The 20,732-nt window shown below is 37.5% G+C and overlaps 3 protein-coding genes across 4 annotated transcripts; 1 reads left to right on the forward strand and 2 right to left on the reverse strand.

Moving 5' to 3' along the window:
- The first annotated feature begins 598 nt into the window (after positions 1-598).
- Positions 599-6,087, forward strand: LOC113742319 (uncharacterized protein C630.12). The gene is made up of 13 exons (XM_027270145.2): positions 599-934; positions 1,907-1,966; positions 2,097-2,275; positions 2,442-2,577; positions 2,957-3,053; positions 3,958-4,017; positions 4,104-4,204; positions 4,323-4,357; positions 4,470-4,527; positions 4,648-4,722; positions 4,795-4,952; positions 5,040-5,306; positions 5,734-6,087. Exons 1-13 carry the CDS (start codon positions 614-616, stop codon positions 5,969-5,971), a joined length of 1,785 nt encoding a protein of 594 aa, XP_027125946.1. The 5' UTR covers positions 599-613; the 3' UTR covers positions 5,972-6,087.
- A 366-nt stretch (positions 6,088-6,453) lies between these two features.
- Positions 6,454-8,277, reverse strand: LOC113742321 (small polypeptide DEVIL 22-like). The gene has a single exon (XM_072046843.1). The coding sequence runs from the start codon at positions 7,465-7,467 to the stop codon at positions 7,288-7,290; it is 180 nt and encodes a 59-aa protein (XP_071902944.1). The 5' UTR covers positions 7,468-8,277; the 3' UTR covers positions 6,454-7,287.
- A 1,907-nt stretch (positions 8,278-10,184) lies between these two features.
- LOC113742342 (15-cis-phytoene desaturase, chloroplastic/chromoplastic) lies at positions 10,185-18,733 on the reverse strand. Of its 2 annotated transcripts, XM_072046842.1 has the most exons (16): positions 18,178-18,733; positions 17,315-17,623; positions 17,077-17,209; positions 16,735-16,788; positions 16,373-16,461; positions 15,945-16,002; positions 15,179-15,334; positions 14,951-15,099; positions 14,637-14,756; positions 13,588-13,801; positions 13,395-13,497; positions 12,859-12,906; positions 12,450-12,495; positions 11,707-11,894; positions 11,227-11,389; positions 10,185-10,465 (listed from the first exon to the last, which is right to left on the reverse strand). In XM_072046842.1, the coding sequence occupies exons 2-16, from the start codon at positions 17,537-17,539 to the stop codon at positions 10,406-10,408; spliced, it is 1,806 nt and encodes a 601-aa protein (XP_071902943.1). In that variant the 5' UTR covers positions 17,540-17,623; positions 18,178-18,733; the 3' UTR covers positions 10,185-10,405. The 2 variants fall into 2 exon arrangements, with proteins under 2 accessions (XP_071902943.1, XP_027125971.2); XM_027270170.2 differs by lacking the exon at positions 16,735-16,788 and having other exon boundaries at positions 18,178-18,715.
- Positions 18,734-20,732: the final 1,999 nt, after the last annotated feature.

The raw sequence follows: 20,732 nt of genomic DNA on the forward strand, positions 1-20,732 counted from the left end.
TTCATTCAAATTCAGTTTGTTTATTTTTCGAGCAAAAGTAAAATTAATGTGTATCAAACCGATTCCTTAGATATAAATTTCAAGTTTTAATACTTAAGTTTGAATGAAGTAGGAAATGTTAGTAGTAGTATAAATTAAGGGCATGGATGTGTTTGGCAGCTAGGTTCCAAGGCAAGTAATGGATTTCAATTTCAGCCATACTCTTCTTTTTTTTTTTTTTCCAAGATCAATTGGAATGAGTTTCATAGATGCTTCAATTGGTAAACTGCTAAAGAGTAAGGTTTAATATTTTGATATTACTAAAAATTTATCTATCGTTGCAAAGTTATTTTTATCACACTCGTTGTATTATTTATTATTCCTTAATTTATTTATCATACACACAACGAGAGTGATTATGCAATATGAACGAAACGGCAGTTATGTTACACTTACTTGATGAATCCACTCAGACATTGAAGATGTTTTTTTTTTATCAGTCGAGCATTTTAAATGCTACTAGCGGTAGGTAGTTTCGTATGGTTTTCGTTTTTGGTGCGTTAAATAATGGGAAGGGGGTAAAAGTTGGGAGTAATCCGAAGTCAAACAACGACCCAACAAATAAATAACTAATATGGAAGGCAAAATAGAATATTTGTGCCTTTCTTTGGAAGGGAAAAAAAAGAAGAAAAGGAATAGTGTGCTGCTTCTTCTTCTTCCAAGTTCCAAGTTCCAAGTAGTATCAGCATCAGCAGTGGAGTTAAACAAACTACGAAGTCCGAGTGGGAGTGAGCAAAAGATCGTCGGGGAAATGGGAAAGGAGAGGAGGTTGACGGTGTTTTTGAGCATAATTTGGGCTCTGACCATTCTGTATGGTGAGATGTTTGCATATTGGGTGCCCTCTCTTTGGACTTGTTCTTGGCCTCATCATCTTCGCCACTCTTCTTCCTCCTCGGTAATTAGTAATAACCTCACCCACCCAACATAAAGAAAATTACTTCTTGAAACGTTAAACTCATTTAACTTAGCTCTGAAAAAACGATGACCCACAAGTTATTTCTAGTGGCTGTTTTCGGATTTTACTTAATCTGTTGGATCTTCTGTTCCAGCTATTGATAAAAAGAAAGAAAAAAAAAATCGAAGTTTTCACTTGCCTTGATTCGTTTTCTCTTTTCTTTATTTTGGTTAATATGCACTTCGTTCGTTAATCTGATGGTAGTTTTTAGTTTATTTCATCTCTTTCTTTCCATTTCTGATGCGGCTCTTTTTTTGCTAGGGATATTGCCCAAATTACTTTATGGATTAATGACGTTGAATCTAATCGGCATATAAGATGCCAAAAAAAAAAAGGATAGAATTTTGATTTCATAGGTGCCGCCTAGAAATATGTATAAGTTGCGCTACGGTCATCATCTTTTCGACCAAGGAAGGGAGCGGAAATGCTGAATCAATTACCAAAATCTGACTCATACAACTAACTCCATTGATGCATCCGAACATTTCATTAGGTTTAGCATTATTAAGAGGAGGAGGATACAGGTTGATAAAAACATTCCCGGTTAGGATCTTCCTGGTTACCATCATTTCCTGCAATTAGCTAAGTATTTCTTTAGTCATTACTGCATGCTCTGAACCATTGTCACTCTTTTAGGCAATGCAAAAAGGCGGAAACATTTTAACACAAGGTCACTCCCCTCGTTGTGCATTGATGATTTACACAAAAGCATTACATTGTGGTAGTTGTTGCAAACTCGTAAAGACTCATTAGCGCAAAAAAGTTTGTTTTTCAATTGTTAAATTTACAAAATTTTCTCGTTTCTTCTTATCTGTTATGCTTCAGTATTTTTGCAACCAAATACATGCAGATTATTGAAACCCAAACTTTTTTTTTTTTTTGGGTGGCGTGTGTCTCTCTGCCTGATTGCAGGTGAAGAGACTCAATGATTCTGGTGATTATGTCAAAATTGCCGTTCTGGCTGATCCTCAGGTAAATCTCCTCGGAAGTAGTTCCATAATTGTGTCCAAACATAAATACAGATGTATGAAAATACATGCCTTGGTGAGATATTTCAATGATTCTGCAAAGCAACTGCCAATTGAGTACTTATTTTCAACAGCTCATGGATAGGACCTCCCTTCATCTTTCCCCAAAGTCACTGGCTCTCGAGATTGCTCAGTTCTACACAGACTTGTTCATGCGCAGGGCATTCCTGTTGTCTGTCTTACGTTTCAAACCTGATGTGCTTCTCTTTTTTGGTGATTACTTTGATGGGGGCCCTATTCTGTCTGACAATGAGTAAGCCATTTAATTTTATAGGTTTTGTATGAAAGTTTACACAGGCATTTATGCGGTTGAATCTCTATTAAATGTGAAAATGCAGCTAGACTGTTGCAACACACTCAATTTTGATACTGTTTATCTGAACTTTGTCTTCACAACGACGCATCCCATTGTTGAACAGATGGCAGGAATCCTTGAGCCGCCTTAAACATATCTTTGATCTGAATGTGCTCCAGAAAACTAAAAATATGAAAGTGTATTTCCTATCCGGAAATCATGACATTGGATATGAGGCTCTTTACTCCAAAACGCCAGAGGTATGTTAATGCATTATTCTCTAAATCTCATACTACTTGTCAGAATAAATCATTTTCGTTTTCCAGGTCGCTGGATTAAATTTAGATGCTTAACTTGTTCTGGTGATATATCTGATGCTACTTTCTTGGTAACGAGTGATCACAAGACAATTCGAGCTCAGAACCCTAATAGCTCGTCCATGAATGTTCATCTACATAGGCATATAAGAATTTGTTTTATTTATCTGTGTCAGTTTCTTCTTGAAGCAGTATCCATCTATGGGGTTTTCTGAACAAGTACTGATTAATCACTAATAATGCAATTTCTGACACTTCAATAATGCAACCCTCCCTCTGATCATCTCTCTGGCTTGTTATCTCTGCATCTACTTGTCTGCAGGTTATCAGGCGTTATGAGGAAGAATTTGGAGCACGAAACTATAAGTTTACACTTGGAAAAGTGGATTTTATTGCTATTGACTCACAGACATTAGATGGTAAAAGCCAGTGAACACGTATCTCCATATCATCTGTAATAGTATAGTATCACTTTACTGCAAAAATTTCTGGAACTCTAACAGGTGCCCAGATTATAATTTGGAGATACCCAAAAGGTAGATAATTTACTGTATTTCATAGTGATTGCCGTGATCTCCTTGGACAACTAGTTAATCATTTTTCCTTGTATATTCATTCTTTGCCAGGCAAATCAAGGTGCAATTTTATGTTTTATGCAGTCCAAGTTTACATGAAAACTACAAGGATAAAACAAGTTTCTTATCTCATTAATTTGTTACTTTTCCCCCTTCATCTGTTTGACATGAAAGTGGCTCGTTTCTTTAAACTTCCTAGATATCTGTGCACTTGTTGTATTTCTGCTGGTAATAACAAATGTAGTGTGTGTGATGCTGGTGTATTACAGATGATATCTCTGACTAACTGAAGCTTATAACTTGGACTTTATACTCTGAAGTGTGTGTAAAGCTGCTGGATACTTTAACTGGCTGTGTATTTGTACTGCTCATGACGACCTAGTCTTGTTGATAAAAGTCAAAAATCTTTTTCTACTAACTAATCAAGACTTGGTTGACATGTTAGACCTTAAGTTGCAAGTAGATTGACGCTGTCACTTGCTGGACCACATAAGGATCTGTATGGTTGCTAGAATAATGGTATCTTTTCTTGGTCAATCAAACTCAGTAGGACTGCTTTCCTAAGTTAGCTTTGTTTTGCATGTCTCTTTATGCAATCATGTGACTTTGCTGAACTACACAAGGATATCTGCAGTAGCTTCCTTCTCATTTGTATATTAGAATTATTTTCTTTGCTTAATCATCTATAGATAAATTTACCTTGTAAGTTGGCGATACTAAGAGTTGATGGCAAGATTTTTGTCCACAGGGAATTCACAGGGAAATGTAACCTCTGCCACCTGGAATTTTATTGCAAATGTCTCTCAGGGTAATTGGCAGCGACTTCTAAGAAAATCTATCATGTTAGATAATTACAATACGGTATGAAGTCCATGACATGCCTTATGCATCCAGATTCCAGTTCAATGACAAGGGTTCTATTGACTCATATCCCATTGTACCGGCCAGATTGGACTCCATGCGGTCCATATCGTTCTTCACCCATTATCAATCAGGTTAATATTTTTCTCTCTGCATTGAGTTAAATGGCAATCTTAGAAACATGTTGGTGCAAGTTATCACCTTGCATACATTTTGTTTAGCTAAAAATTACTATCTCTTACTCTGTTCCAGAGGATTTTGCGTGCCCCAGAAAATCAACAAATATTGTAAGCATCTTATTGTGTTCTGCTTCTTTGACTGTATGTGGTGGATTACAGTCCTTCATGGAATGGATGTTGGGGTATGACATGATACTTTTCCTCTGATCTATTAATACAGGTATCAAAATTATGTCACTGAGAAATCGACAAATAACTTACTGAACATGATTAGCCCAGTATGTAAACTCTTCCCTCCTTAATGATCTATCAGAGCTTTGGAAAATCAGACTTCGAAAAAACTAAGCTACTTGAGGGATTCATTCTTGGCGGTACTAATCTGCGTTTGTAAACTTCAGGCACTAATCCTTTCAGGGCATGATCATGATCAGTGCAAAGTAACCCACATCACTAAGCACGGTCCCGTGGAGGAGGTAAGCACTGCATTAACTTGGCAAGATATACTTCCAGTAACAGTGCAACTTTTGATTATTTACATCATGCAGCATACTATAGGGACTATCAGCTGGCAGCAGGGAAACTTGTTCCCTTCTTTTATGCTGTTATCTGCTAGTAATCTCAGCTCTCCAGATGGTTTGGCTCTAGAAGATGTTGTATACGCCCATCTCTGCTTTCTACCTGTTCAAACATACATATACATATGGTAATTCATAGTTAGTTAATACTGCTGCCGTTGGCGTGTAAGTTTTTGTTGGCTTCATTCTGAAACATCATCTGATGAGAATTTCAGGTATATGGTCCTGTTCATCATGACCCTTCTCATTGTTCTCTTTTGGCCTGCAAAAGAGGAATTATTCTCCCATTATATTGGCAATTTCAAGCTATGCTTCAGGAGTCTGTTCGATGGTAGTGTGTTTGGCAGGGTAATAAAAGAGAAAAATGAAGATGAGAACTTTGAGTACGAGATGATGTGGGATGCCGAAGGATCGATGCACCTTATCAAGAAAGCGTCAAAGTCCCCTCCTAAAAGTTCAGGTGACAACGCTTCGGTGGAAAGGTATCATGGGGCCTAGTTGAGGTGCTACGTATTGTCAGTCTATTTCTTACTGTGGGATTATGTTTTGTTATGTTTGCATTCAGCATCTATTATATCTATGCCGGAGCATCTTTTACTCTCTTTTAGAAACTGCAAACTGGCGTATTTAAAATTTTAGACTTTTTAGTATTGCCCACTCTTGCACTCTAGGGAATTTTGCAAATATTTCATCTAACCCCATTATTTGCCTCCCAAAATAAATTTTAACAGCTGCCCCCTTCCCTTTCATTTTCTCTACTTAACATTGAACTTTTCTTATATGTTCACCAAATTATGATCGAACCAAACGTTCATTTGATATTTTGATTGTGTATATTGTATGCTTGTTGTCCACTTACATCAAATAGTAGTAGTTCAGGATTCTGCAACTTACTGCAACTGTACTTAGGGGCAATGCTGTTATGCGGGCGAAAAGACAGACTGAACAGGAAGTAGAGGTCGCCGTGGCTTGTGATGGGAATGTGGAATTTGACGCGAGGACACCAGGACCGGCTCGAATGAAAACATCCATGACAAAATTGGTGATACGGAGACTATTGCGAGGCATCCGCGTGCTTAGCTTTGTTGCTGCAATCAATGTTCCTCTCTACATGATGCTGCTATTCAAAGATTGGGTGGATAAATGATACTGCTACTACTTACAAATACAAGTACCACTAACTCCTGCTTACTACTACTACTACTCAGTATGACAAAATAATTTCGGATTCTTGCACATTTGACATACATTGCATCTTCAACATTTCTGATTTCCAAAAAAAAATTTTGGCGAGTGATCGTCTAAAATCCTCATTGGCATTACTTACTAGCGCTAGGGCTGCCTCAGTCGTTTAATGTCACGACCAGATTTACGAACTCAAGAGTTAGATTCATATAGTGTCATAACTCATGAGAGGTAGCCATAACGTGTAAAATGGAATGACCCCATCTCATACTGCTAATCTCTTAAGTGGAAAGGACAATAAGAAGAACAAAATAGTATCTGACGTTCGACTACTGCGATTAATTTATATGCTCCATACGTCGATGTAAAACGCACAACAGGTATGTTATATGTAGAAGAAGAAGCATTAATATTGTTAAAAAAATAAATAAATAAAATTTCAGATTCTCATAATTAACGTAGTAGTCCATTGATTGATGTTAATTCAAGAACGGCTGCTTCGTACGGAGCAGATTTATTGTAAGGTACAACATAGTACTGTGGAAGTCAAGTAAAAGTACGTACATGGTCTTCTACAAGACAGCCACCACGACGAAGATAGTACCGCAACATTCACATCCATGATCCATCCCTTCTGTGTCTTATTCCACATTTATTGTGCATTAATTAATCATGCTACCATATTTATATATTTGATGGTGTCTGCATCGGCCATAACACTAAAACAATACCGCTTGAACAGAGGGGAGTTACATACATAGATTACTGAAACACATAAATAAGTAATGGCAGACCTTGCAAGCTTCCATCCATCCATCCGAACTTGGCAGGGATCCCCATATGTTGGCCTTGTCCGTGTCCTGATCATGTCCGGGCTGTCAAAAAGCACCAGCCTTGATCTCTCATGTGCCCAAAAAACCTAACAATGGACTATCACCATTTAGGTTTACAAAAAAATACAGGATGACACACATGAAGAAGAGGGCTGATGACAACAAACAAGCCAGACCAGCAGCACCCTATGGACAAAGCCAACAACAGGGAAACAAAGTGGCCGGGGGCGGCCAGGAGGACATATAAATTTTGCTTCCACACGTTTGTAGAACAAATCTTTACCGACAGGCAATTGACGCCTATCAGAAACACACTGCTGCTCGTGCTTGGTTCGAAAACAAGACAAAAGCTAAAGAAGAAAGTAAAGAGAATAAGGCAGAAGAGGTTGGTGGTGCATGGTATCTTTATATATTTTATACGGAGGATGAGGATGGTTTTGGTAGCTCAATCATCTCCCTGGATATACCAGCAGAGGAGCATGGTGGCACAGCGACGTAAGATGTAAATTCGCGCTCTTTGTTCTTTAACCAAAGAAGCGCACTTTCTTGTGAAGCCACCACTGTTCTTTCTCTTTGAACAAGTGTAGAGTACTCCACTTCTGTGCTGTTGCTTGAGCTCGGCCATTGCTGATGATGAGTGTTGGTGGCTAACGAATCAGATGATTGTCAGCTTTCTTGCAAGCGAATCACAGGGAAAAACTGAAAGGACAAAAGAAAAGAAAAAAAAAAAAAGGAAGGAATGCCAAGGGGAAAAAAAGCCCACGAATTGGAGCTAGACCCTGAAGAGGAGAGTAAGTGGAATCCCTGTATTTATACGAAGAAGGTGTTGAGTAGCTTTTGAAGTGGGGGAGTGAACATGGTCATCTTCGAGAACCGAGGGATTTGCATGGAAAGGTGTAGATCATCAGCCAACGGGTAAAGGGGCTGTAAACGTGGGGTTGGATTTTTCTGGATTAAATATTCAAGATGATCAGCACACTGCAATGGGGTAGAAGGGATGATTGTTAACACTGGCGTGTATTTGAGTGCACTTGGATTAGAAAAAGGGGTATAAGTAGCCATGAGAAAAGGAGGATTGCTTGATGAGGACAAGGCAAAGTCGGAGATATGGGAACATGGTGTCGGCCAAGTCATAGGTGGCTTATGGGGCAGATTTAATTGGTTCACAACTGTGGCTCGCAATTCAAGGTCTCTTTCCATTCACTTCATTTTGCTTGCTAGTATAATATACTCCCCGAGTCTTCCTAATTTATACAGCTTCATGTTGAGCCACAAATTTGTTCTGCCAGCCATGCTAGCTGTTTTTCATTCTTCAGCCTCGAGCCGTTGCATTAGTACTGACGGAAGTTACCGGTCTACGGGCATCTTGCATGTACGTACAACTGGAATTGCATCAGCAAATAATTCATTATTCAGCTTCCAAGAACCAGTTGCATTTCTGCGCCGTGGACAAGCATCATATACTAAGCAACTGAAATGCAGATTCAGGCAAATCTTAGCTGCAGTTTCAGATGATTTAGATATGAGTAGGACTTTGAAGTTCACAAGATTGGGCAAATTTTGGCATGTGGATATAGAGATTTGGTGACCCTTATTTCTTATCTTTGTCTGATGAAGCCATCTGTCACGTTCGGGGCAGGTCTTAGGACAACCTCAATCTTCATAGATTCACTTGTTCAACCCTTTAAAATTAATCAAGGGACATATATGGCTCATCTCCCATGATTAATTTAGGTTACAGCTGTAAGCTAATCATCACCATTACATTTTTAATTGGCAGTTCGACCTAGCACAGGTTAACAAATCAAAATACTCTAATAATGAAATAGTGGACATCCAATCCTTTCGAGTAAGAAATGTTAAGCAAGCATTTCTTGGTTTTTCGAATTGACATAATTCAATGGACGATGGTTTAGCAATTAGTAATACACAACTCTTATAGACTAATAAATTTTTTTTTTTTTTTTTTTTTGGGGTGGTTCGGAAGATAGACTATAGTTTTACTTGCTTTCCTCTCTCTGTCTCCAAATTCCACCAACCAATGATCAATAACTTGCAGGTTGCCATGAATGTTCTCAATAACAGTGAATCCCTGTAATAACAGTGGCAAGGTGGAGCAAGTTGAGTCATCTCCTTAGCCTCGTTAGCTTGTAATTGATAATCGACAAGGATACGTTGTACTAGTAGAACACAAAAATTCGTGAAAAAACTGATTTTTCTTTCTTGTGCGGTCGGTGATTTGCAGTGTATCCATTGGTTCTTGAAAGACGAAACAGAAGTTGTAACATCTGATTGTGCCGTGTGTCACTATCTCCAGGATGCTAATTAAAGAGGGCCGTACGTGCTTCGTTCTAACACTTTGGATATTGGTTTTGCATCTCCGAAACCATCCTTCATAAGTGATGATCGATCTTCTAAATATGATTAAGAATAGTGCTAATTACACCTGTTGATTGACTAATCGCGTACGTACTAAAAGAATAGGCTGTCAGTCATGATTCCCGAGAAGCTGGAGCACTGAACAAAGCCTAACAGGCTGGAATTAACAAGTGCACAATTGGGCCCATAGGTCGGACAGGACAAAGGGAGCAGGAGCCTCCAAGCGTCCTATCCGATCTACGAACATTCCCATATCTTTGGATTCATTCCCCCGTTTCATCAGCTTCTCTCTTTTCTTTTCTTTTTTTTAAGTGTTGATAATGGTCCAAATACAGCTAGTGTATGTCGAAGCTCCAAATTTGCAGCAAAAGCAAGCGCTCCTAATCTGACGCTTTAAGCAAGCAGCTGTCAACGGCTGAATGGAGGACTTGAATGGCCCCCCACAAGTACAACGCGGTGTTCTTGACTGAGTTGCCTTGGTCATTTTGCAGAGAAGGAACACTTCCATGTAAGCACAGTTTTAAAAACCCAGTTTACAACTTACTTATTCTCTCAATTCGTTTTGCTGCCCGGTTGAAATAAGTAAATGAATGGACAAAAGTTGCCCGCAGAATTACTTCCACTTTTCATTGAGCTGATTATCTATTGAAATCTCATCTATGGTTGCGATTCTTTTGCCCTGGTGGTCATCACCAAATATTATTGCTTATTCTTACATCCTACATCAAGGGGATTAAACACGAAGGTATTAGCATACGAGTCCAAAGGATCTTAAGCCATAAATATCATATTATCACATTGCAGTTATCATATTACCACTAGATTAGAGCAAAACATTGCAGCAACTTCATGATTTAAGTCTTTATTTTTATTTCCTCATTAAACTATTTACTTTTAGTCTCATTGAATCTTATGTGACCATCCACCTTTTGGTTGAGTGATGATTGGCATTAAACTATGAGGTAAAGATGCAAAAGTTGTATTTATAGAGAGAAAAATATAAGAATGACTTGTTTTATTTTATGACGTGACACCGCTTCCAAATAAAGACAATGGCCTGTGCGAATATTCGCACAGGGTTGAATCTAATTTGTGATATATTATCAGCCTGCCCCAGTCACCTATCCACTTTTCCCAGTATACTTGTCGAAGAATATCGCCCCAATTATCAGCTTTTGTATTTGTCAGGCAGTGCTTGCCTCGGGTACCCTCTTCTCAATGCGGGCAAGAAGCAACTCACTATCCTGCAAAACATACAGGTATTGCATGGTTTAAAAGGTCGGCGGAGAGAGACAGAAAAGCATATTACTCACTATCCTGCAAAACATACAGGTATTGCATGGTTTAAAAGGTCGGCAGAGAGAGACAGAAAAGCATATTAATTTAAAGCAGTAAGGCATCCCTTTCTTCCATTCTTTGCTTCTGCTCCATGTTTCGATACTCCCTCCAAACACGATTAATTTCTAGTAGTCAATTCACAAAATTCAGGCACTTCATAAGCTTCCTCTCGATTATGCTAGAACGAAAAATATGTTAACCACGCCATATAGATGAAACAAGCCCATCCCCACCAGACAGATAGCAGTAAGCAAGCATTTGTGCAATATTCAATAATATTCAGGATTTTAGTTCTGCTGGAACTGTTGATCATGCTTGATATTCCTTTCTCCAGAGATTACTAGAAACCCACCTCACTTCCTCGATCCAAATGTCACAAATTTGACTGTAACAATGGCCAAGACAAAGGTAATTCATAATGGTGGTTGACTTGGTGGCTTCCTCAGGCCATTGTAAGTTGTATAAAACAAGGGGGATGGGATGTTCAATATCCCGAGTCACACACCTGATGCTTTGAACTCTAGATAGAGCATAATAATTCTCTGACTACCTCAAGCTGCAGATATCACAGCATAACCTAAAATTTGCATGATGTAGGTACTCTATCATGCCATACAACAGTGTGTGCATCACTGCAGGTATATATATTGGACCAGTGAAATATCACCTGTACAATTGCTTGTGCACAAAGCTTTCCTGAAAGAACGGCACCTTCCATTGAAGCCAAATACTTCTGTTTTGTATAGTCACCAGCTAAATAGAACCCTTGAACTGGAGATCTTTGCAACGGACGAGAGGGTTCAGTTCCGGGCACAGTTTTATAAACTGACCTAGAAAAAGAAAAGCTCCATTTTCATTTTCAGAGGTCAATAATAAAATGACTGCAGAATTCTGAATCTCAATGAAATTCAAATTTCAGGTGCTTTATAGGTTGACAAGGCATAAAATGAATTTTGAGGTACGGTGAGCCAAATTGTTATGAAAAGTTATTGCTACAAAGCTATATTTCATGGACATGATCCAGCGCATTACCATTACAAAGAGGACCGTTCACATTCTCAACATTCCAGCGGACTTGAGCAAAACGTATTATATCATTGTTTCCAATTTTCTATAATAGCAAGGAATAGAAAGACAAAAAAGTCACCTTGGAGTTTTTACAATATGGTATTTCAAGAGTTTTGCTTTGCTCTGATCAGCAGCAATTTCATCAGGAAATAATTTTGCAAGTTCCTTCATTGTAGCATCAATAATTTCCTCATCACTTTGTGATATCCATTCTTCTGCAGGTGCAAAAACTAGCTCCAACATTGATTGGTTTGGACTGTAATATTCCTGCATAAATTTTACTTTTGTGTTTAAGGGTAGCTTAAAGATAGCTCCTCTGACCATAGTCGTCACAAATTGTTGTGAACAAAGCATATCAAGTTGCAGCCCAAAGATACAACTTCCCAAGCACCGATATACAAATAAATAAATAAATAAAGAGAGGCTAGAATAATTAATAGCAACAAGAACCAGTTTCTAACTGAAACTGTTTAGATGCGCTAAAAGCTTCCAACAATTTGAGATGAATTTTTGACTTTGAGTAGAATTTGCTTTAGCCCAATGATTTAACTCTAGGGTACCTGCCTTAAAAGAACTCTGGGTCATACCCGGACTTTCTTTCTCTAAACTATTACATGGTGAGGTATGCCAACTTGCTTATTTTTCAGTGTAATATACCTTACATCCATGCACAAAATAAGATTTCTCTGTCATGTGATTTGGAAATTTTAAGCAAATGACTTTGCTGCCTTGCTGATGGGAGGAAGAAAAAAAAAAAAAACTAAATTGAGAGCCAATACAAGTATATTACATTATGAATCTTAAACAGTGTACAGGGAATACCTTACACGTCACAGACATGTCGGCATACACACTAAGAAGTGGACTTCTGCAAGAGAAAGAAGGTTGGTTCAGGAAACAAGTCATATAGCATAGGATGGGACTTGAAACTGGGGCAACGTTACTTTTCCCTCTTCAAGCCCCATTAGGGAACAGGGAAAAAGGAAAAAACAACTCATGATTGTACACAAAATGGTTCAAATTGTCTTATGCTTCATTGTTTCAGTAACAGAAAATCAACACATTAGAGTAATGCATATAAGATCTTAAGACACTATATTTTTCCAAATTGCAGATAGTGTAAGCATAGTTGTTCTGATTTTGTGTTAAGAGATCTGTTAAGACAAAAACATTCAAAGATAGGAATACACAATAAAATTTTGTTCACTGATGGTACGAGTATGGAAAAGACCTGCTAAAAAGAAGATGATCATATGTGTTCCTGAGCTTCCTGTCAAACCTGCAATTGAAGTCAATTATATCAATATCACTGAGCTAAGATATTATAGGAATTTGTGACAACATATAGGATTGTTCACTTATACAAGATGATATTCCTGTAGGGAACCACATTCTAAGTGTTATTTTGTGTAGTTACAGGAGGAATCCATAAAATCTTACTCCTGATTAATCCAATGAACGTCAGGAACAGATTGTCATTTTGAAATGATACAGAAAGCATATCAGGTGTTAATTCATAACTAGTGAAGATTTGACCAACAAGGATAGTCAATTGCATCATTTCGACCACAAAATAGCACTCACCTTTGCAGGTCAAACTTATCCTTTAAAGGTCATACACTTTGTATATTATGATAACTTTAAGTAGTTTTATATCGCATAATGTAAATGTATATATTAGAAATAATCATCTAGATAAAACCTTTATAGCGAAAAGGACAACTGTTGAGTAATATCTTTAGAATTGCTGAAAACTAAATCACTAACCATATGTGCACATTTATAACAGGAACTCCAACTAATTTCTCCAACTTTCTGAAGTATGGCATCTCTTTCCAATCCTCAGGCAAAAGAAGCTTCAGGATATCAACTGTTATCGTCACATCAAACTAGCAATCTTAAGATAGTTCACCAAAAACTGGGGAACATGTATGATTTCTTAGATTAATAAAGACTCTACCTGGAGTGGCAAATACATAAGCATCTCCTCTAATCACAGTTCCATTATTCAGCAAGAAGTTTTCAACACTTCCGGCATCATTGAGCTCAATTTTCTGAATTCTTGAGTTAAGGTGTACTCTGCCTCCTCGTGACTCAATGTGCTCAACAATCGGCATGCAAAGTCTCTCTGGAGGGTTACCATCTAAAAATGCCATTTTGGATCCATGCTTCTCCTGTTGATCGATTCTAAAATTCTTTCAAACAGCTAATACGATAGAAAGAAATCTCTATCACATCCTTCTAATTTACATATGAAAGTGGCAAGAACTTTATTAAGAAAACGGAGGTATAAATTGTAAAGGAAGCCAGAAGTAGATTAAGAACTGCAAAGCACCCCGTGCCTTAAAGAAAACTTCAAAACCCTAAAAACATAATCTATCTTTTCTCTTTTTTTTGTCAAAAAAAAAAAACTAATCCATCTGCCTTCTAAAGATTGAGAAACTTCAATCCATAAAGTCCTACTCCTTAAAGACATTGCATGTACTCCCGTGTGCTCAAGAGATCTATATGTTCAGACTGTGGGTAATTAACCTGCTTTCAATTTTCTGGTCAAGGAAAAAAAAAAAAAAAGAAACAAGGAACTAAAGAACAGCAATGAACTGCACAGAGACTACTGTTTCTTAGTGTTGCTCTGTGTGTTGGAGCAGTACGAAGGGCACTACAGAATAAAGGCCTGGATTTTAAAAAATTTATCCCAAAAAGAAATACTCAATTGTGGATAAAAAATTTCACTATAGATGGAAGATTCATGGCATTAGGCACTGGGACCTGGTTTTAACAAATGAAAATAAGTGATCTTCCTTGGTCATAGAGTGAGTAAGAAATGTCCACTACGTGCAAAAGTAAGTCATTCAATTTGTATATACTTCATGAGGAAGTCTATTAAATGCAGGTGATACATTTTATTTAGGTGATTATTTGAATGAAAATCCTAGCATCTCACTATAAGTTAGAGATGTTATCAAAAACACACACACACAGAGACACAGAGAGAGGAATGGATCCAACCTGAAGAAATCGGTTCAAAGCTATTAAAATGCACTGCATTGAAAGTTCATCTGGATTTATGAAGTTCAGTGCCTTTGACATGGCAAAGAATACTTCATCAGTCACCCGATCTGGTATGCCCTAAAATACAGTCAAAGATTACACCATATTCTTCTAGAAAAATGCACTAATATAACTTCTCAACAGAAGCAAAGGAAATACAGAAAGGAAAGAAAAGTTCAACTTTGTAGTGAAGCTTAGGTAAGCATTAACTTGGCATGGCAGTGGGTCGTTAAACTTGCTAACTTAACATTCTACTGAAAATGGTTGCATACTTGCTTTCTCATCCAGTCTTTGACAGTTATACCATCTTGTGCCTCAACATAAGACTGTCCACCCAGAATTGCTGGCAAGAGTCCAATTGCAAATTTGACTTTCTCTGGCCAAGTAAGCATGTCATTATTCTTCAAGATGGCCCATATTCCTGCAAGACCAATTTGAAAACAATATCCACATAAAAACAAGTTACTTCATTTGAAATTTGGCTGCACAAATTAGCTCACCATTTAATGGTGCTGGTAGCACCTCAGGAAAATCAAATCGACTGAACTCTCCAGGCTTATTTGGCATTGCAAATATCATTGAATGCTCCTTCCACTGCAACCGATCATTAATTCCTAGTTCTCCAAACAGGTTCTGCATATTTGGGTAAGCCCCAACTTAAGGTGGATCAAGAATCAATGTCACAAGTTATTTGCTGCATCATAATGTATCTTAAAAAGAAACAAGAAGAATCATCTACATTCATGCTTATAAGAAATTCAAAAAAGCACGGAACAAGATAAGGCAAATACGAAAATCAAGAAAATTTGACAAAACAACATCCCATGATATTTGGAGGTTAATTAAAATAACCTCTTTACGATCAATCACCTTTACAAGAACCTTAACTGATTTTACTGAGAAAAAGACAATGTTGTCCATTAATGCTAACCTGGTGCAACTTGTAAGATATTTGCTCAACAATGTTTAAGTAAATGTTTAAGTACCGTGGTTCGTACCCTTTGTTATCCTAACAGCAGTAAAGTTGGATTAGAAAAATTTAGAAAAATCCAATGTAATTTCACAAAACAGAAGAGATGTCTCCATAAGAATTATAAAACTTATAAAAGATCAGCATAGCTTGCCTTAATATCAAAGACTAACAGTTTTCCAGAGGACAATATGGGCAAGAGAGCATTTGAAAAGAGCATGATTAAAGCAATCCTTCCAGTAGCAGTCATCATTACAAGGTTTAAGTAAATCGTTACATTTCTTCCTTATACTTACAGAATACGTGCAGGCCAGTCTCATACCAGTCTCCATCATCATCTTTCCATGCAGCAACCTAGGTACAGACAAATAATTTTCAGAAGAGGAAAAGTATTCCTTAGATAAAGAGGTTAATAGATCATATTCCTCTACACATCAATTTTGCATAAGTAAATGATGGAAGCTAGTTTTAGAAGTCAACCAATAATTGCAACAATATTGTTCTATCTTCCCTTAACATACCAACCACAGATTTTACCAATATAACACTGTGTGCAATGCACATACAGAAACTTGGATATCAAAAAGTTTACACATTATGCACACATATAGACCAACTCCCACATCCATATACTGGAAAATTTTGAAAGACTTTCCTTGAACTTTGACACAGTCCATTATGCCACAAGGAATTCATGAACACTAATGAGTAATAATTTGGCTACCTTTCCTCCCAGAACATCCCTAGCTTCCAACACTATAGGTTTATGACCTGCATCGGCCAAATACTTTGCAGTAGACAAACCAGCCAAACCTGAAAGTATAAAACTTAATCAAGTAAGTGGAAATTTATTTCATAACAGACTTTGTTCTGTATGTCATACCTTGACTTATTTTCAGAAGCAATTGACTTATAACATCCGATGATACAAATTTATGACAAAATACCAAAATAAGACAACATAGGTTCTAATGGAGGCTAAAACATATAAAATATCAGCTATAAAAAGTGATCCGTCTTGCAAACCAGATAATCATCTGATAGGACTCCTAAATAAGACAGCCCCAAATTCATTCACAAGCCTACCTATGCATGTACAGTGACGAAACCTTTCAGAATTTAACCAATCATGAGGAGCACCTAAATTATGTGGAGGAAAGTGGTTAGGAAATCTCATGCATAATGAAGTCAAATTATTCTGCCAAAAATTATTAAACACTGTTCTTAGCTACAAAAGCGAGTGTGTGGCTGCCAGAGCTTATGAACCAAAAGCATGGAATAATACTAAAACGAGACATGTTTGAAAAGTGAAAATCTATAATCTAAATGGATACCATAGCACAGCTTATGAGTTCACTGGAAATAAGATTTACTTTGGAAATAAAATGGCAGAAAAATATAATTAAAGATTGAGTGTGATATTTCCACCTGCACCGGCGATCACCACCTCTAATGGTTTATTTGGATGAGGAGAAGTACGGAATGTTGATGATAAATAAGCAGCTTCCAAATAGTTGACGGCATTTTCAAGCTCTGGCCTTGGATAGTCAATACAAGCTACCTGCATGATGAAGCAAAGAGTAAATTGGATTAGTTTCCCTTCTTTTGTTATTGTTTGTCGTCCTTGATATCGATGATCATCAGATACATTTTTTCAGAAGCATACCTTTAAAGGGCCTGCATCCTCCGCCCTTGATCTCACGACAACTGAATTTGCAACTTGAACTTTCAATTTATCTCCCATAGAATCACCACCTCCAAATGAAAGTGAGGTCATTTGCCCAGAACCAAAACAAAGGCCACACTTCCAAGCAGAATGAGGGCTCCGAACATTAATCACACTAGTTTGCCTGGTCAGGCTTAGTGCAGAAACATGTCCAAGTTGAGACATTTCTCCAAATTGGGCGCAAAATTGAGTTTGCTTTTAGACTTCTAAACGGACCAACGTCACAGTGCAATCAATTTGGAACTTTTCCTGAATCAAATGGTTCATTAATACAATTAAAACCAAGAGATTAAGCTGTGCTGACTATAATTAGGTAACATTCCCCGACCCCCCACCCCCACACGGGCCAAAAAAAAAAAAGCAACAGCCAACAACTCTCCTCCATACATGTAGCCACGAAGCAGCTATACAGGAAATGACTTAACCCACACAGGTATAAGGGTACAATAATTTATTTTTCGTTACGAAAAGAGCAACAAACAGAAGACAAAAGAAGGAAAATTGTCGAATTCAACCTGAGTGCAAATGGGATCAGATATCATGACAAGGAAAAGAAGCAAATCAAGTAAACCAACAAGAAATAAATAGACAGAGTAGCAAAGACTTGAGCGTCTCAAATTTTGAGCAGCTGCAAAATTTAACCCAAAAAGAACTGGAATTGAGGGTGGGAAAGAAAGGTGCAAAATTCCCGGTGCAAACTACAAAGACCCACTATGACCCAACCAATTGATTAATTTCCTCAATTTGGTCCTTGGCAGCTCTAATTTTACAACTTTTCAGTTTGAGGTGGTAAGCTTGATTACCTCTAGGCGAGCAAAGAATAGTCCAAGGAAACTCCTTTTTAGCTGCGAGTTCTTTAAGAGTGAGATAAGGGAGAAGCAAGAAAGGAAGGCAGGCAGGATTGCAGAGTAAAGGCCATCAGAAATCCTCCTTCCAGTTGCAGCTAGGAGGTATAGCAGTTACTACCACTGACTGGATACGCACAAAAATACACACAAGAGGTGACAAGGGAAAAGATAAAAAGGCAAACACGAAAGGTAGTAGTGTAATAATTATTATATAGCAATGGTTTTGTGAGGGAAGCGTGATGTAATTTGGTGGGTTTTGGCCGCATTTGTTATTGGGACACATTTGTTATGGCTTAGAATATTCTATCCATCTTTTACTTCACTTACATGAGGACGGAACTTACTTTTCACCTTCCACTGTATTTTACCTTTGTGCCAAAGCTCCACCAGGCTCCGCCTCCGTCCATCCATTTTCCTTCTGTTTCCTGCTTCTCTCTCTCTGTCTCTCTGAACTTTTCATTCGGCACCGGTCCCTGTCATTGTCCTCACAGTAGTTCCATGAGCAGTAGTTGTAGTAGTAGTAGCGTACATCATCATTCATTCATTCTCCCTTGCTATTTTCTTGTATGGTCGCGATACACTAGCAGTCTATACAGTTAGCCCTCTCTTAGTAACAATTCTGATCCGCTACCTAACCCACCATTAATATTACTCCTTGTTGGACCACTAAAATTATCCTATCCTATGCACCACCAAACCAAATTTATCAGCATTAGGCGAAGATCCAATTTACACATCCATTTACGTCTAATATCCTCAATGAATCATCTTCATCATCATCATAATTTAAAAAAAAAAAAAAAAAAAAAACTAAACTAAAATGAACTCCCCAGCCTGCTAACATATTCTCATATGTGGATATGGGACGCATCCATAATCCTCATGGACGTCAAAAGTACACTTGTAGTAACACAATTGGATTCTTGGTCCATTCCTGTGAGCCACCTTTTCTTTTTTTTTTTGGGAGTTCTCACCTGAAAAGTCTGGACCCAATACCAAGATCAAATGTCTTGTCCCCAGGCCCAAATAAGACAGGCCATCCAAAAAGCCTCCACCTGGGCTTCCAATGACACCCGCACCGAACACCAAGTCAACTCTTTTTGGACCAACATGTACGAGAAATAGCTCGCCAAAGTCGAATGTGTTGTGTTTACCAGTTGTTTGTTTTTTTTTTTTTTTTTCAGCTGTTTACCAAAGTCGCCTGAAAGGCTTGGACCAAAAAATAAATAATTTAATAAAAACAACTAATAATAAAAACAGAAGGGGCAAGAAACTTGGATGGCCGTAGAACTTTTAAGCCGGCAATTTTTAGTCCCTCAACTATTAAGTAAACACTTTTAGCCACCGAACTTATTAAAGGGTCAATTGTTGACCCTTTTGGTCAGTTTATCCAGTTTTGCAACTGGCAAGATCATCTGTGCGACGCAACTCTTAAATTTGAAAGTCCTTTTTGTCCACTCAAAGATAAAAAATCAAACAAAGCCCTCAAAGAACCTAAATCTGACCATTATTCTTCACTTCAACATCCTCATCGTTCTCATTTGAAGTAAGAAGGAAGTGGGGTGCAATTGGATATGGCTAGGCAAACTTGCAATTGGACATGGCTAAGCAGACAAAATATATTTCCTTCTTACTTCAAATGAGAACGATAAGGACGTTGAAATGAAGAATAAGGGCCAAATTTAGATACTTTAAAGGTTTTGTTCGATTTCTTATCTCTGGCAGACAAAAAGACCTTTCAAATTTGGGGGTTGCGTCTCATGTGATGCAACCAACTAAACTGGCTCAAAGGGTCAACAATTGATCATTTTGTAAGTTCAAAAACTAAAAGTATTTGCTTAACAGTTGAGGAGTTAAAAGCTACCCAACTTAAAAATTTGAGATCTATCCAAATTTTTTGCCCAAGCAGAAATCCAACCTCAGGTTTAGAGATAAGAATGCATCCATATCATATGTATTTAGTGCTCAAAAGTTCAATTTTTTTGCCCAAATAGAAATCCAACCCCAGGTTTGGAGATAAGAATGCCTCCATATCACTGTATTTAGCGCTCATAAGAAGAATTTTCTCATACGTCGTGGGCCAAAAACTCTACAAGCCAATCTCATCGAGAGAGAGAGAGAGGTCACACTAGCATTTGACATACTAGACTCTGTCTGATAACTCAATTTAATAATTAAATTTAATTGATTCAGGTGTTAATATATTCAAATACGTTTCATAATCAAAAGTTGAATATTTGAATTAATTAAGGGGTGCTGGATTTTTTAGACAAAATTTGTTCCAATATTCACTTACCACTTAATGTGATATACACTCAAACGTACTGTATCAGTTTTAGTATTTAACAATTCAATAATTTAATAGATTCAAATTTCAAATTTCAGAATTCAATCTTCAAACTTTAAACCTAAAATTTTCCAATCCCATAAAATTACCAGAAATCGGAATTAAAAAAAAAATAGAAGAAGAAGAAGTAGTTACACGTAATCAGTTGAACAATGCGAATTGT

Source organism: Coffea arabica, chromosome 4e (genome assembly GCF_036785885.1).
Source record: "Coffea arabica cultivar ET-39 chromosome 4e, Coffea Arabica ET-39 HiFi, whole genome shotgun sequence".
NCBI lineage: Eukaryota > Viridiplantae > Streptophyta > Magnoliopsida > Gentianales > Rubiaceae > Coffea > Coffea arabica.

Coding starts and splice junctions, on each gene's coding strand:
- LOC113742319 (XM_027270145.2), top strand. CDS start 614: ATGGAAGGCAAAATAGAATATTTGTGCCTTTCTTTGGAAGGGAAAAAA. Junction 3,054..3,957: donor TGACTCACAGACATTAGATG/GTAAAAGCCAGT, acceptor TTTTGTCCACAG/GGAATTCACAGGGAAATGTA. Junction 4,358..4,469: donor CCAGAAAATCAACAAATATT/GTAAGCATCTTA, acceptor CTATTAATACAG/GTATCAAAATTATGTCACTG.
- LOC113742342 (XM_072046842.1), bottom strand. CDS start 17,539: ATGTCTCAACTTGGACATGTTTCTGCACTAAGCCTGACCAGGCAAACT. Junction 16,462..16,734: donor TCGTCACTGTACATGCATAG/GTAGGCTTGTGA, acceptor TTATACTTTCAG/GTTTGGCTGGTTTGTCTACT. Junction 15,335..15,944: donor GACTGGCCTGCACGTATTCT/GTAAGTATAAGG, acceptor ATCCACCTTAAG/TTGGGGCTTACCCAAATATG.
- LOC113742321 (XM_072046843.1), bottom strand. CDS start 7,467: ATGGCCGAGCTCAAGCAACAGCACAGAAGTGGAGTACTCTACACTTGT.